The following is a 14549-nucleotide window of genomic DNA, read 5'->3' as shown; positions in this document are numbered from 1 at the left end:
TCAGAAAGAGAAATTAAGAAAATAATTCCATTACTATCGTATCGACCGAATAAAATATCCAGGAATACATTTAAACAAGGAGGTAAAGAGACCTATACTCTGAAAACTATAAGATATTGGTGAAAGAAATTGAAGAGAATACACATAGAAAAAATGGAAAGATACACAAAAGACTTCGTTTCTTTCTTACTCTCTTACTTTCTTCCCTAGCAATCTGATGATTTCTTATAGTTGTATGCTTCAACTACTTTCTCTAAACCAACCCTGAAAGAAATATTGCAGGTGACCATTTGAGTGGAAAGGAGACACCAAAGTGACAAAGACAAGAAAATCTCCAGAAACAATGACAAAACAAGAATGAAATGGCAATAAATACATACATATCTATCAATAGTTATTTTGAATGTAAATAGACCAAATCCCCAAACAGAAGATATAGGGTGTCAGAATGGATTGAAAAACAATATCCATCTCTATGCTATCTACAATAGATTCATTTTAGACCTAAAGATTGCAAGTGAGGGAATGGAGAAACATTTATCATGCAAATGGATTTCAAAGGAAACTGGAATAGTAAAGCTTATATCAGAAAAACTAGTCTTTAAAACAAAGACTGTGATAAGAGACAAAGAAGGCCATTATAAAATCATAAGGGGGACAATCCAACATGAAGATATAACAATTGTAAATATTTATGCCCCCAATATTGAAGCACCCAAATATATAAAACAACTAATAACAAACATAAAGGAACTTATTGAATATAATACAATAATAGCAGGGGACTTTAACACCCCACTTATATCAATGGACAGATTATCTAAGCAGAAAAAAAAAACAAACAATTGCTCTCCTCCTCCTCCAACCCTGTGCTCTCTCTTTTTCCAATAAATAAATAAAATCTTTTAGAAAAAATAAAAGAGAAAGGCCCCAAATAGATAAAATCACAAGTAAGAGGAGGAATAACAACTAATACCACAGAAATACAAACAATTAAGAGAATATTTTTTAAGATTATTTATTTATTCATTCATTTTAGAGAAAGAGAGAGTGCATAAGTAGAGGTTGATAAAAATGGGTGCAAAAATTCTCAATACTAGTAAAAAAAATCCAACAATACATGAAAAATATCACTTACCATGATCAAGCAGGATTTATTCCTGGGCTGCAAGGATGGTTCAATATTCACAAATCAATCAATGTGATACATCACATGAATAAAAGAAAGGATAAGAACTATATGATCATTTCAATCGATGTGAAAAATGCATTTGACAAAGTACAATGTGATAAAAACTCTCAACAAAGTCGGTTTAGAGGGAACATATCTCAACATAGTAAAGGCCATCTATGAAAGACCCACTGCTAATATCATCCTCAATGGGGGAAACCTGAGAGCTTTTCCTTTATAGTCACAAGAAGACAAGAATGTCCTCTCTCACCATTGTTATTTAACATAGTAGTCATAGTCCTAACCTCAGCAATCAGAAAACATAAAGAAATAAAAGGCATCCAAATCAGTAAGGAAGAAATAATTCACTATTTCCAGATGACATAATGCTATATAGAGAGAATCCTAAAGATGCCATAAAAAATTGCTAGAACTGATAAATGAATTCAGTAAAGTTGAAAATACAAAGTCAACATACAGAAATCTGTTGCATTTTGACACACCTTAAGGAAGCAGCAGAAGGAGAAAATAAAGAATTAACCCCATTTACAATTGCACCATAAACAATAAGATACCTAGAAATAAACCTAACCAAATTGGTGAAAGACTCTGCAAACTATAAAAATACTGCTGAAAGAAATGAAGATGTCACAAAGATATGGAAAGACATTCCATGTTCATGGACTGAAAGAACAAATATTGTTAAAATGTCTATATTACCCAAAGTAACCTATACATTTAATGCGATCCCTATCAAAATACCAACAGCATTTTTCATAGAAATAGAACAAACAATCCCCAAATCCGTATGGAATTGCAAAAGACACTGAATAACTAAAGCAATCCTGAAAATGAAAAAGAAAACTGGAGGTATCACAATTCTGGACTTCAAGGTATATTACAAAGCTGTAGTCAATTTAAGAGAGTATAGTATTTGCACAAAAATAGACACATAGTAAAATAAATAGACACATAGATCAATGAATAGAATAGAAAACCAAGAGATTAAACCACAACTATATGGTCAATTAATCTTCAACAAAGCAGGAAAAGAACATCCAATGGGAAAAAGACAGTCTCTTCAACAAATGGTGTTAAGAAGACAGAAGAGCAACATGCAAAAGAATGAAACTGATCTACTTTCTTATATCATACACAAAAAATAAATTCAAAATGGATTAATGGCCTAAATGTGAAACAGGAAACCATTAAAATCCTAGAGAAGAACAGAGGCAATAACTTCTTTGACACCAGCCATAGCAACATATTTCTTGATGGATTTTCTGAGGTAAGAGAAATAAAAGCAAAAATAAAGGGACTACATCAAAATAAAAAGCTTCTGCACAATGAAGGAAATAACAAAACTAAGAGGCAGCCTATGGAATGGAAGGAAATATCTGCTAATGACATATCTGATAAAGGATTAATATCAAAAATCTATAAAGAATTTATATAACTCAACACCCCAAAAATGAAGAATCCAATTAAAAAATGGTCAGAAGACATGAAGAGAACTTTGTCCAAAGAAGACATACTGATGACCAACAGACACATGAAAAGATGCTTAACATCAAATATCATCAGGGAATTGCAAATCAAAACTACAATGAAATGCCACCTCATACCAGTCAAAATGGCAAAAACCAACAGCATAAGAAATAGGTGTTGGCAAGGATGTGGAGAAAGGGTAACCCTCCTGTACTGTTGGTGGGAATGCAAACCAGTGCAGCCACTCTGGAAAACAGTGTGGAGGTTCCTCAAAAGTTAAAAATACCCAAAGAATATAAAAATACGAGTTCAAAGGGATAAATGCACCCCAATGTTACAGCAGTATTATCTACAATAACCAAATTATGAAAACAGTCCTTGTCTATTGACTGATGAATAGATAAAGAAGAAGTCATCAATATATATAATGGAATATTACTCAGCCATGAAAAGAACGAAATCTTGTAATTTGCAATGACATGAATAGGTTCTAGAGGTATAATGTTAAGTGAAAAAGTCAGTCTGAGGAAGAGAAATACCACAGGATTTCACTCATGTATGGAATTTAAGAAACAAAATAAATGAAAAAAAAACAAAAACAAAAACAAAATAAATGAACAGAGAGGCAAAAGAGAGAGAGAGAGAGAGAGAGAGAGAGAGAGGCAAACGAAGAAACAGACTCTTAACTATAGGTGATGGTTACCAGAGTGCTGATGGGTGGAGGGATGGGTGAAACAAGTGATGGAAATTAAGGAAGGCACTTGTAACAAAGACTGGATGTTGTGTGAAGTGCTGAATCACTATATAGTATGCCTGAAACTGATGTTACACTGTCTGTTAACTAACTGGGACTTAATTTAAATAAAAGTTTAAGTTTAAATAAAACTTTAAAAAATGATAACTGTAGGTAATTTTCTGAAAAGTTATAGATAAAGCCATAAAAAATGAAATAAAATTGGTGCGCTTCTCATCTCAATGTCTAGGTCTTCTCAACAATTTCACCAATCTCCATATTATATTATTCAGCAAGCTGATTTTTATTCTTAAATAAATCTCGGATATTTCTACAACTTTATTTTTCTTCCCACTCTCATCCTGAGGCTGTAGACATTTTTGGCCTAAACTTTATAAAATTTCCTTTAATGAACCTATTATTTCTAGTCCTCATCATTTCAATCCCACCATCCCCAAACTATTACAAGTTACCATTCTAACACAAAAATCCATCATTTATTTGCATTTATTTATTTATTGGAGAGACAGGGATGTTGTCACACATATTTTGATATCTGTCCAGTTTCAGGCTTATAGTAAACATGTAAAAATAATTGTTGAATTAAATTCAAATGATGTGAATGCCTGTAAATTATGCCTAGCAAAAAGTGAGCCATCAATATCACCAATGCAAATACCATAATGAATTTAGATAATAAATATATATTTTCTCTTTTGGTTACTTGACTAAACAACAGATTTTTAGAAGAATCATGAATAACCTTTCAATATTTTTCATTCCTTCAGTAACATATATATTAGACTTAAAAAGTTTAATCAGGTTATAGACAATCAGGAAAATTTACCATAAGCAACATAATTTTGATATGTTAATCCCATCATTTTTTTCATGTAATTTGGAAAAAAAGATAAGGTACATAGAAATATTCAAATAAATTAAATACAGGATACAACACAGATCATAACAAAGCTAAATGATTAGGCATCACATACTTCAGTGACTTCAGTGAAATATGCAGAAGTGGCTATTTTTAAGTTAAATTCCTACTGTTATCATTTGTTACCTGTACCAATATTTTCCTAATAAATAGACACTAAAATAGGTTTAGGAAAATCATGAAAAAGGAATGTATATATTTTTTTAAGTTAGCTTCGTCCATTTCTTTTTATTTTTTTTCCTTTTAGAAACTGAGAAAACCACCATTTGATTTTATGCATAAATATTGCATGTAAGGAATATAAGCAGAGTGTTCCATGGATGGAGAACTCAAGAATTGTCTGGCAAAAATGTCCTTGCAAAACTGAAATTATAGAAGTCACCACTTGTGCATTTAGCTAGAAAATGAATGCTGTTTCCAAGTTACTCCCTTCACATGTGTGAATGTCATACAAATGGGGAGAGAAGTTTACATTTAACGTTTTACTAGCCACAGATTTTCCTAAGAAGCCAAGCTATACACAATGAAATAAATAAATAATGGGAAAATAAAGTTGTTCTTACAGGATTATTTCATAGTTATGATTTGTTTTTGGCCTGGTATTTATTTATTTATTTTTTCTTTTTTTTTAATTTATTTTTTATTGGTGTTCAATTTACTAACATACAGAATAACCCCCAGTGCCCATCACCCATTCACTCCCACCCCCCGTCCTCCTCCCCTTCTACCACCCCTAGTTCGTTTCCCAGAGTTAGCAGTCTTTACGTTCTGTCTCCCTTTCTGATATTGCCCACACATTTCTTGGCCTGGTATTTAAATTGCAATTATTAAATAAATAAGTAAATAAATAAATAAATAAATAAATAAATAAATAAATTGCAATTCTATACCGAAGGATTAAAACACATACATGCATCCATGTCATAATTAACGTTTTATTTAGTTTCCTTAACAAAGGAGCTTTCTATGAAAGTTATCGACCATAGAACTAATTGGTTCAGATACGTTTTCTACTCTCTTTATCTGTGTGCACCTGTGTGTATTTGTTTTGATCCGAGACTTCTAGAAATCTGGCAGTAGATATGCTTAAAACAGACACCTGTCTGCTAATAAACACATTGTGAATTTCCATTTTCTATTTTCTTTCACTGCAGTAATTCAGCCATTGCGCCAGAAAACTACGACGTGGACTATTAACACCGCCAAGCACTTCACCGGCAAACGGCCCGTCTCCAGGGTGGAAATGCACTTCGTGACCCTCACGTCATCCCCGAACGAGTCTCCGATGTCCCCGCCTTGCAAAATAAAGCGCAAGCCCACGAGGGCAGCAGGACCCGCGGGTGTGCGCTTCCCACGCGCAGCGGGCGGGGCAGGGGGCGGGGCGGGGGGACTGCGGCTGCGCGCGGGTCCGCGGAGGGGGCGGAGGGGGCGGGGTGGGCGGAGCAGCCGCGCCCCCGCCCCGCCCCGCCCCGCCCCGCCCCCGCCCCGCGGCCCGCGCCGACGCTTCCCACCGGCGGGAGGGCAGGGCCCCGCGCGCGGCCGCCGTTCCGCAGCCAACAGCCGTCACCGTGGCCAGGCCGGCGGGCCCCGCGATGCTGTCTCTCCTGCTGATGCTCTCAGGTCTGGGCCGGCTGACCTCCGCGGGCCATCGTGAGTGACGGACCCTGCTCCGCGGAGGGCCACCGGCCGCAGAGCCTCTGGGCTCGGCGGGCCCCGGGACCTTGCTCCAGAGCCCCGGTCCGCTGGGGAGAGACCAGCGTCTTGTCAGAGCCCGCCTGGCGTCAGGGTCGTCCTGGGCCTGCTGCGGGGAGGGCTCGGAGCGAGGCTGGGACAGGTGCCCCTCCCTCGCCGGACCCTGCACCTGGAGGGGAGGGCGCGCACCTCTGGGGCCTGGGGCCTGGGGCCTGGGGCCTGGGGCGCAGCACTCCTTCACCTGCGGGCTGAGGTCGGCCAGTCCCGAAGTCTGGACCGGGGCAGGGTCACGCTCCCCACTTCCTGGGAGCCTCTTCCCGGGATGTACAAAGTCTGATTTTGTGGTGGGTGCGTGCGTGCCCCTGTGTGTGTGTGTGTGTGTGTGTGTGTGTGTGTGTGTGTTGGGGCTTGGAGCTTCAGAGTGAGGTGGTGTGAGAGGAGAAGTGAAGAATCAGGATGCGGCCGGGCACTGGGGAATGCTCACACATGTTGTCCTTACTGTAGATCCTGAACCATCCCTTCTACAAATTACCGTGCCGCGGAAGATTGGGACAAGTACCAATGACGGTGAAGCTTCAGAAACGCACGTAATTAAAAAAATCACCTTTTTTAAATAAATTAATTTTTTATTGGTGTTCAATTTGCCAACATACAGAATAACACCTCGTGCTCATCCCGTCAAGTGCCCCCCTCAGTACCCGTCACCCAGTCACCCCCACCCCCCGCCCTCCTCCCCTTCTACCACCCCTAGTTCGCCTCTCAGAGTTAGGAGTTTTTATGTTCTGTCTCCCTTTCTGATATTTCCCACACATTTCTTCTCTCTTCCCTTATATTCCCTTTCACTAATTTTTATATTCCCCACATGAATGAGAACATAAAATGTTTGTCCTTCTCCGATTGACTTACTTCACTCAGCATAATACCCTCCAGTTCCATCCACGTTGAAACAAATGGTGGGTATTTGTCGTTTCTAATGGCTGAGTAATATTCCATTGTATACGTAGACCACATCATCTTCATCCATTCATCTTTCGATGGACACGGAGGCTCCTTCCACAGTTTGGCTATTGTGGACGTTGCTGCTAGAAACATCGGGGTGGGGCAGCCCCGGTGGCATAGCGGTTTAGCGCTGCCTGCAGCCCGGGGTGTGATCCTGGAGACCCGGAATCGAGTCCCACGTCGGGCTCCCTGCGTGAAGCCTGCTTCTCCCTCTGCCTGTGTCTCTGCCTCTCTCTCTCTCCTCTCTGTGTATACTCATGAATAAAAAAAAAAAAACAAAAACATCGGGGTGCAGGTGTCCCGGCGTTTCATTGTATCTAAATCTTTGGGGTAAATCCCCAACAGTGCAATTGCTGGGTCGTAGAAATTGAATTTATTTATTTGAGAGAGAGTACGAGAGGGAAAGAAAGAGGGCCTTAAGCAGGCTCCCCACTGAGGGCAGAGCTCCAGTTGGGGCTTCCACTTGTGAAATTATGACCTAAGCCAAAATCAAGAGTCAAGATGCTTAACCAACTGAGCCATCCTGTGGAAAATTCATTTTTTATATGAGTGTTTTATTATTGCAGTACATGACCCAAATCAATTCATGTATATCCTTTGGAAATTTTTTGTTCTAATTACTGTGTTAAAGAGTCATGTTGTTTAAATGAAAGCAAGTATTTTGATTTTTCTTTTCATTTCCCAATGAACATTATGAAAATTTTTAAAAACAGACTCAGACAAAAGTGCCCCAAATCCTTATCATATAAAAGTCTCCTGGACTTTTTCTAGAAAATATGTACATTGAAATATTCTATGTAAATGAGGTCACACTAGTATTTGTTGTGTAACATTTTTTAAAATGACTATAAAGAATTTTTTCATGCTTATATTTGCTTATATAGAAATATATACATCTATTAAAACAAATATGATATTTTTAACCTGATTCAGAAGGAAAGCACGTATGTTGTAAAATTAAATCTAGACAGTACGAAGAGTTGTTAAGAAAGTGAATGTCTGCCTCAGTTTCTAAAGGTAGTAAATTTGAACTGAATGAATTTTTAGAGACATGCACACTCCTGCACATATTTTTTTGCACATATATTTTTGATGGTAATATATGATGTGCTAATTGGCTTTTAATTTATAAAGTCAGAATTTACTTTTATAGTAAACATTGCTTTCTCATTTTTCATAACTGCATGATTATCGCATTATATGGATGTAACATCATTCTTTGCCACATTTAAACATGTAGTTTTATAAGCCTTCTTAGGTAGTTATCTCCATAGGATCATGAGCAAGTCATTAAAAAAGTGATAAATATTTGCAAGACATCTTTCATAAAAGTTGTATGATAGTTGACTCCCATTAACAAAGAATAATGACACTTTCTAGCTTCTCATTTTTGTTAACATGAACATCAAAATGAAAGCTTCATTTTTAACTGGCATTTTTTTTATTAAGTCTTAATATACCTTTTTTTATATATTGCCTCTTTGAATCTTTTTTTCTGGTTAATAATTTTATACTGATTTTTACTTCCCTTTTTATATGACTTAGAAGTTTTGGTTAGGACACTTTGTTTTCAAGAAGTGTTGATGTAAAGACACGCAGGGATCTGATAGGAATCCAAGGATTGGAACCTTAGTGGCAAGATTGGAGAGGAGCATTGAATTGCTAAGTGGAAAACAAGACACTGGGACAGGTTTGATAGACTGGTCTGTTTGTCTTTATTTATGGCACCCAAACCAGCCAGTGATTATGTGTTCATAAAAGCTATTACACCAAAACAAATATCTAAACAAATGTTTAGAGGAATATGACACATACTGGGAAAATGCTAACCAAAAGCAAACCAAATATCCATGATAAAAGCAGAAAAAAACCCAACATTTAACACACACACCCTCACACCATTGTGAGAGATAAACATCATTACTTAATAAAATATTCCATTTACTAGGAACATATAAAAATTCTAAATTTGTATATGTCTTTAAAAATGCTCTCAGCACATATAAGATCGGATTGTACTAGAGGTAGAAAATTTCAAATCCATTTTCATAGGTCTTAAAATGTTTTCCTCAAGTATTGGCTTACAAATCATAAAAAGATTAATAAAGTTAAAGACAATTTGAACAACAAAAATATTTTATTTGATTGATTTATATAGAAGTTAACCCATCACAGTGAATATATTGTTTTTTTTCTCCCTCTGCTGTTCATTAGGACTCACTAGACTCTACAGGGTATTACCATGGGGCTTTTATTTAATGGCAAAGCATATGGTGCAGCAAGAGAAATAATTCAGGCAAATATCAGGAATTCAAGAAACATCCACAGTGAGCTCCCTATGAGTCCAGTCTCTGTTCTCCTGGAACATGATGAGTCTTTGAAATAATGAGACTTATTGGTGGAATTTTGACTTTGGGAAAAACTTCTTAAAAAGCTTTCAGTGACTCTAAGTAGCCAAGCCAGCCTTGTCAAACTAGGTAGGCAAGCACTAAAGAAGCTAACCTTGGCCAAGAGAGATTTTGTCCCTTAAAAAGTACATTTTAAATCTTACCACCTTTGTCTTAACTGATAATCAGAAAATCTAGACTTCTAGGCAACCCCAGAAATAAAGATAGTGTTTTTCTAATCTAGCTGTAATTCAACTTTATCACTGTAGTAATCACATTCTTCTCAGGAATATACAGATTATTCAACACAATTGACAAAAGCAAGGAAAAAACATTAAAAATAAAATACTGATAATATAGTATTTATCTGGTAACAATGCAATTAAGTGAAATATTAAGGTTTGAAAATGTATATGGAAATTTGAAAATACACTTCTACATTATTTATTATTCATATATATTAAATGATAATGTATGATATTGAAGAAATTACAACCCAAAATTCAAGTCAAATTCTGAAGATGACATAGAGGCATACTTTATAAGTATTTGCCATTTTGTTAATTTTACTCCTGTTTGCAACCAACAACAAAGGTTCAAAATATGTAATGAAGAAAACTACAGATTAAAGGAGAAAAAAATAATATCACAATAATTTGAGAAGATGTCAACACATCTTTTTTTAGAGATTTATTTATTTTAGAGGTGGGAGAAGGGCAAAGGGAGAAAGAGTCTTAAGCAGACTCTGCACTAAGCAGGGAGCCTGATGTGGGACTCGATCTCACAACCCTGAGATCAGGACCCTGAGATCATGACCTGAGCCAAAATCAAGAGTCAGATGCTTAGCTTACTGTGCCCGCTGTCAACTCCATACACGTTTTTCAATAGCTGTAAGCTTACAGGGGACTGAACATGAGAAGTTTTAAAATGCAGAAAACTGTATCCAATGACAAAATCATGTTCTTTGCAAATGTGGAAAGTTTACCAACATTAACCAAGTGCTATGCTGTGAAGAATGTGTATCTTTTATGATCATGTCACAGATTGGGTTCTTTGGGATGGAGTCTTTGAGAAGATTCCCATGAAGGCAGTTTATTAGGGTATGCTCTTGTGATGAGCCCCTGTGGAAGGGGAGGGCAGGAAGTCGGAAGGGGAGATGGAGACGCATTTGAGTCTCAACAAAGCATGAAGCTGGCATGGTCCATCAATCTCTGGAGTTGGGATGAGGGGGCTTCTCGGTAAATGTGGGCTGTCTCAGAAAGTTGTGACTTGGTGTGAGGTGACCCTCTGTAGCTAAAGCAATTCCTAAAGAGGAGAGGGAGATATAGAGTGTTTTTATAGTTAGGGGATACTTCCTTTAATCTTAAAAGGGGAACTGTGATATATTCTTTAATTTTTTAATGTACTTGGGCTAGAAATTGCAAAGTAGAAAAAAGATAATAAAATTAGTTTCTCCCAAGATTACTCTACAACTAATGCTCTTAGTTTTGAAATAATTGAGACTCCTTGATTTTAAGTTTAATTATGATTAATTCTGTCATACATTCCAAGATTGAAGGAAGATTACAATTATATATGTATATATTATTTTGAGACATGTGATATGATCTGTGTTGTCTATATGGAAGAGTAAATATATTTTAAGAAGTTATGGCTTTTGATTTTTAAGAATTCAGAATTTCTAATAATTACATTCTTCTTGAATATTTTGCTATAGGTCACTTATGCCATCAAAATTGACCGGAAAAGGTACACTCTCCATCTTGAAAAACAGTAAGTTGACATTCCATTTTTCATACAGTCTTTTTAACTTCTGAAATTTTTATAGTTACTACTCTAAGTTGAGCCTAAACAAGAAAAATGACATATTTAATATGTTACATCTTTGTTTTAGCATCTGAGTTTTCAGCTTGAGATTTTAAATCTAGTATTTGAGCCAAGTTCTAGTTTCATATTACAAAGTTAATGTTTATGTCAGATAAATGAAAATTAGTCTATGTAGTTCTTAATTATTAATTATTTATAATTATTATTATTATAACTATAATAATTAAGGCAATGATTTAATTTATCCATGTTTAATTTTGTTCATGTCATTTTATACATTTATATGATTTTAAACATTTTATTTGATATTACACCAATATTTTTTTATCTTAAATTTTCACTACATGAGGAAAACAATATTAATAACCTCATATGTGTCTTTCCACCATTTTCTATTCTAAATTTCACCTTTTCTTTAAATAAAATATGTAGAAACCTACCAAAAAAGTTTTTTAGAGAAATGGAAATGCTGTTTTGCAATTGGCAGGTCTTATTTAATAATGGTGTTCATTTTCCTCTTCTCTCTATATATCTTAACTTATTCTTTAAAAGATAACTGTAGTTCTAGTATGGCATGTTTATAGGTAATGAGGTTATATTTCCAAGGATTGTCAGTATAGAGCCCTGCAATAAACATCCTTGTATGTATTTTCTTATGTAATAAATATTTTGTTTTGTGGGCTTGCTACCAAGAAATGGATTTCTGGATCAAGATGTATGAATAATAGTAATGATGGTGATAATGATAACAACAACAACAAAAACAACAAAAGTAACTGATGTTCATGGAACTCTTACCAATTGATAGGCATGTTCCAATTTGCATGTAGTAACTGATTTAATTTGCACAACAACTTTCCTTATTACTCACATTTTGTATTAGGATTTTGAGAGATGTTGCCAGTTTCTGAAAAGACAGTAGCAGTTCAGATTTTCAAAAGCATGCAAGATGTGTTAAAAATTTCTATCACATTTTTGTGTCAATTTGTATTTCCCTAAAGAAACTTCTCTAAACAATTATCAGCTGTTTGCAGTTTCCTGTTTCCTGTTTCCAATTTAATATTAATTTTTTAGACTAGTCTTAGGTTCATAGAAAAATTGAGAGGAAGGTACAGGCAGTTTCTATATGCCCCCTGCCTCTGCACATGTGTAGTCTCTCCCATTATCAATGTGCCCCACCAGAATGATATATTTATTATTACTGATGATCCTATCCATCATTATTGCACAAAGACCATAGTTTATATTAGTCCAGTATTTTTTATATTGGCCTAATCATCTCTAGATCAGCCAAAATCCAGCTGAATCCCAGACTAACCAATGAGCAAGCCTGGCCATCATTAGCAGAACTAATGACCCAAAAATGTGAACAGTAGATACTTACTATGTTATTGTTCTGGTTTTGTGGTTATGCTTTTCATGAAACATTTTGTATAACTTTTTATTTTTATTTTTTTAGAGACAGACAGAAAGAATGGGTGGGGTGGCAGTGAGGGGCAGAGGGAACCAGAGAAAGAGAATCTTAAGCAGGCTTCATGCCTAGTACTGAGCCATAGTGGGGTTTGATCTCATGACCCTGAAATCATGACTTGAGGCAAAACCAAGAGTTGGACGTTTAACCAACTGAGCCACCCAGGCACCTCACATGTCATTTTTATCTGAGAGTTATTTACACTGATTTTGTGCAGAAAGAGTTAATTGATTGTAAATACATATGTAGCCATCAAATAAATATATCTCATTTATTATTTATCCACCTATATATTTATAGCAAGAAAAGCCATATTATGGATATCTTTGGCCATGATACTCTGGGCACCCATGAAATAGATAGATTATAAATGATACAATTCTCAAGAGTGCTATATGCTACTAGTTTTTACGTAATAGGGTTTATCCCAGTTTTCACTCAGACCAATACAGAAACATTTCTGTTATCTACATTCTCAATAAAATAAGTATCTTCACTTATTTTTGTTAATGGATAAGAAATGCTATTTTATTGTTATTTTAATAGGCACTTCCCTGATTATTAATATGTAGTATCTTCAAATGTTTACTGACCATTCTAGTTGAATTGCTTCTCCTAAGCTTTTGTTTTTCCTTTCTGGTTTTCATTTTATTTTATTTTATTTTATTTTATTTTATTTTATTTTATTTTATTTTATTTTATTTTATTTATTTTATTTATTTTATTTTATTTTTTAAGATGTTATTTATTTATTCATTAGAGACACAGAATGAGAGAGAGAGAGGCAGAGACACAGGCAGAGGGAGAAGCAGGCTCCATGCAGGGAGCCCGACGTGGGACTCGATCCCCGGTCTCCGGGATCACGCCCTTGGCTGAAGGCAGTACTAAACCACTGAGCCACCCGGGATTGCCCTTGGTTTTCATTTTTATTCATATGTTTTGTGTTATTTATTTTCAATTTATGACTTACTTTTCTGCTTTTCTTTTCTTTTTTTCCCATGACGAATTTGTTTGTTGTAGGTATTAACTCTTAATCTGTTCTATATGTGGCAAACATGCTATCCAACCTATTGATTGTGTTCTTCCTTTGTGGGATTTATTGCTGATAAAAATAAATATTCATGAGGGACACCTGGGTGGCTCAGTGGTTGAGCATCGCCTTCTGCTGGGTGTGATCACAGGCTGCTGGGATAGGAGTCCCAAATCGGGTTCCCTATGGGGAGTCTGCTTCTCCCTCTGCCCTGTGTCTCTGCCTCTCTGTGTGTTTTTCATGAATAAATAAATACAATCTTAAAAAAATGAGTATAATAATTGCTTAGTTGCTAAAATGTGGCTCTGCCCATGTGCCAGAATTCATGTTCCAGGTACTCGCTCCTAAAACAATTCAGGCCACTCAGCATTGTCCTTGAATATATGTGGGATATGAGCTGATAAATATCAGTATTTTTTTTTTCTGGGAAGCTCTCTAGTTTTGTTATTTGAACTGAGGAAAGGAAGAGTTGTCAGGAATGAAAGAAGATGAAGAAGCAGATCTGGAATGAGAAGTAGGGGTGAGGGATGCCTGGGTGGCTCAGCGGTTGAGCATCTGCCTTCGGCCCAGGGCGTGACCCTGGAGTCCCAGGATCGAGTACCACATCGGGCTCCCTGCATGGATCCTGCTTCTCCCTCTGCCTGTCTCTGCCTCTTTCTCTCTCTCTGTGTCTCTCATGAATAAATAAATAAAATCTTAAAAAAAAAAGTAGAGGTGAAAGCACACACTCAATGAATGCTCTGGCCCCTCTTTGATTCTGGCCTTGAACTACGCTTTAGTTTTTGGAATCCTTAAGAAACCCCAGTCTCCC

At 36.3% G+C, this 14549-nt stretch overlaps 1 protein-coding gene across 5 annotated transcripts in view; it reads left to right on the top strand.

Annotated features, from left to right (window-relative positions):
• The first annotated feature begins 5811 nt into the window (after nucleotides 1-5811).
• The window catches only part of LOC112652441 (A disintegrin and metallopeptidase domain 3-like), a 95505-nt gene continuing 86767 nt past the window's right edge, over nucleotides 5812-14549 (top strand). For 3 of the 5 annotated variants that reach the window (XR_007402615.1, XM_049094836.1, XM_025435992.3), the window contains exons 1-3: nucleotides 5816-5982; nucleotides 6529-6611; nucleotides 11128-11183. Coding sequence is in view for 3 of the 5 variants with exons in the window: in XM_049094836.1 (XP_048950793.1) it covers nucleotides 5925-5982; nucleotides 6529-6611; nucleotides 11128-11183 (197 nt within the window). In the remaining 2 variants the exon portion in view is untranslated. Of the gene's footprint in view, nucleotides 5983-6528; nucleotides 6612-11127; nucleotides 11184-14549 lie in introns of those variants that run through there. The other 2 variants (XM_025436062.3, XM_025436142.2) reach the window with 2 other exon arrangements.

This window comes from Canis lupus, chromosome 16 (genome assembly GCF_003254725.2).
Source record: "Canis lupus dingo isolate Sandy chromosome 16, ASM325472v2, whole genome shotgun sequence".
NCBI lineage: Eukaryota > Metazoa > Chordata > Mammalia > Carnivora > Canidae > Canis > Canis lupus.
Note: the sequence above shows the minus strand (reverse complement) of the source record. Positions and strands in the feature narration are given on the sequence as shown.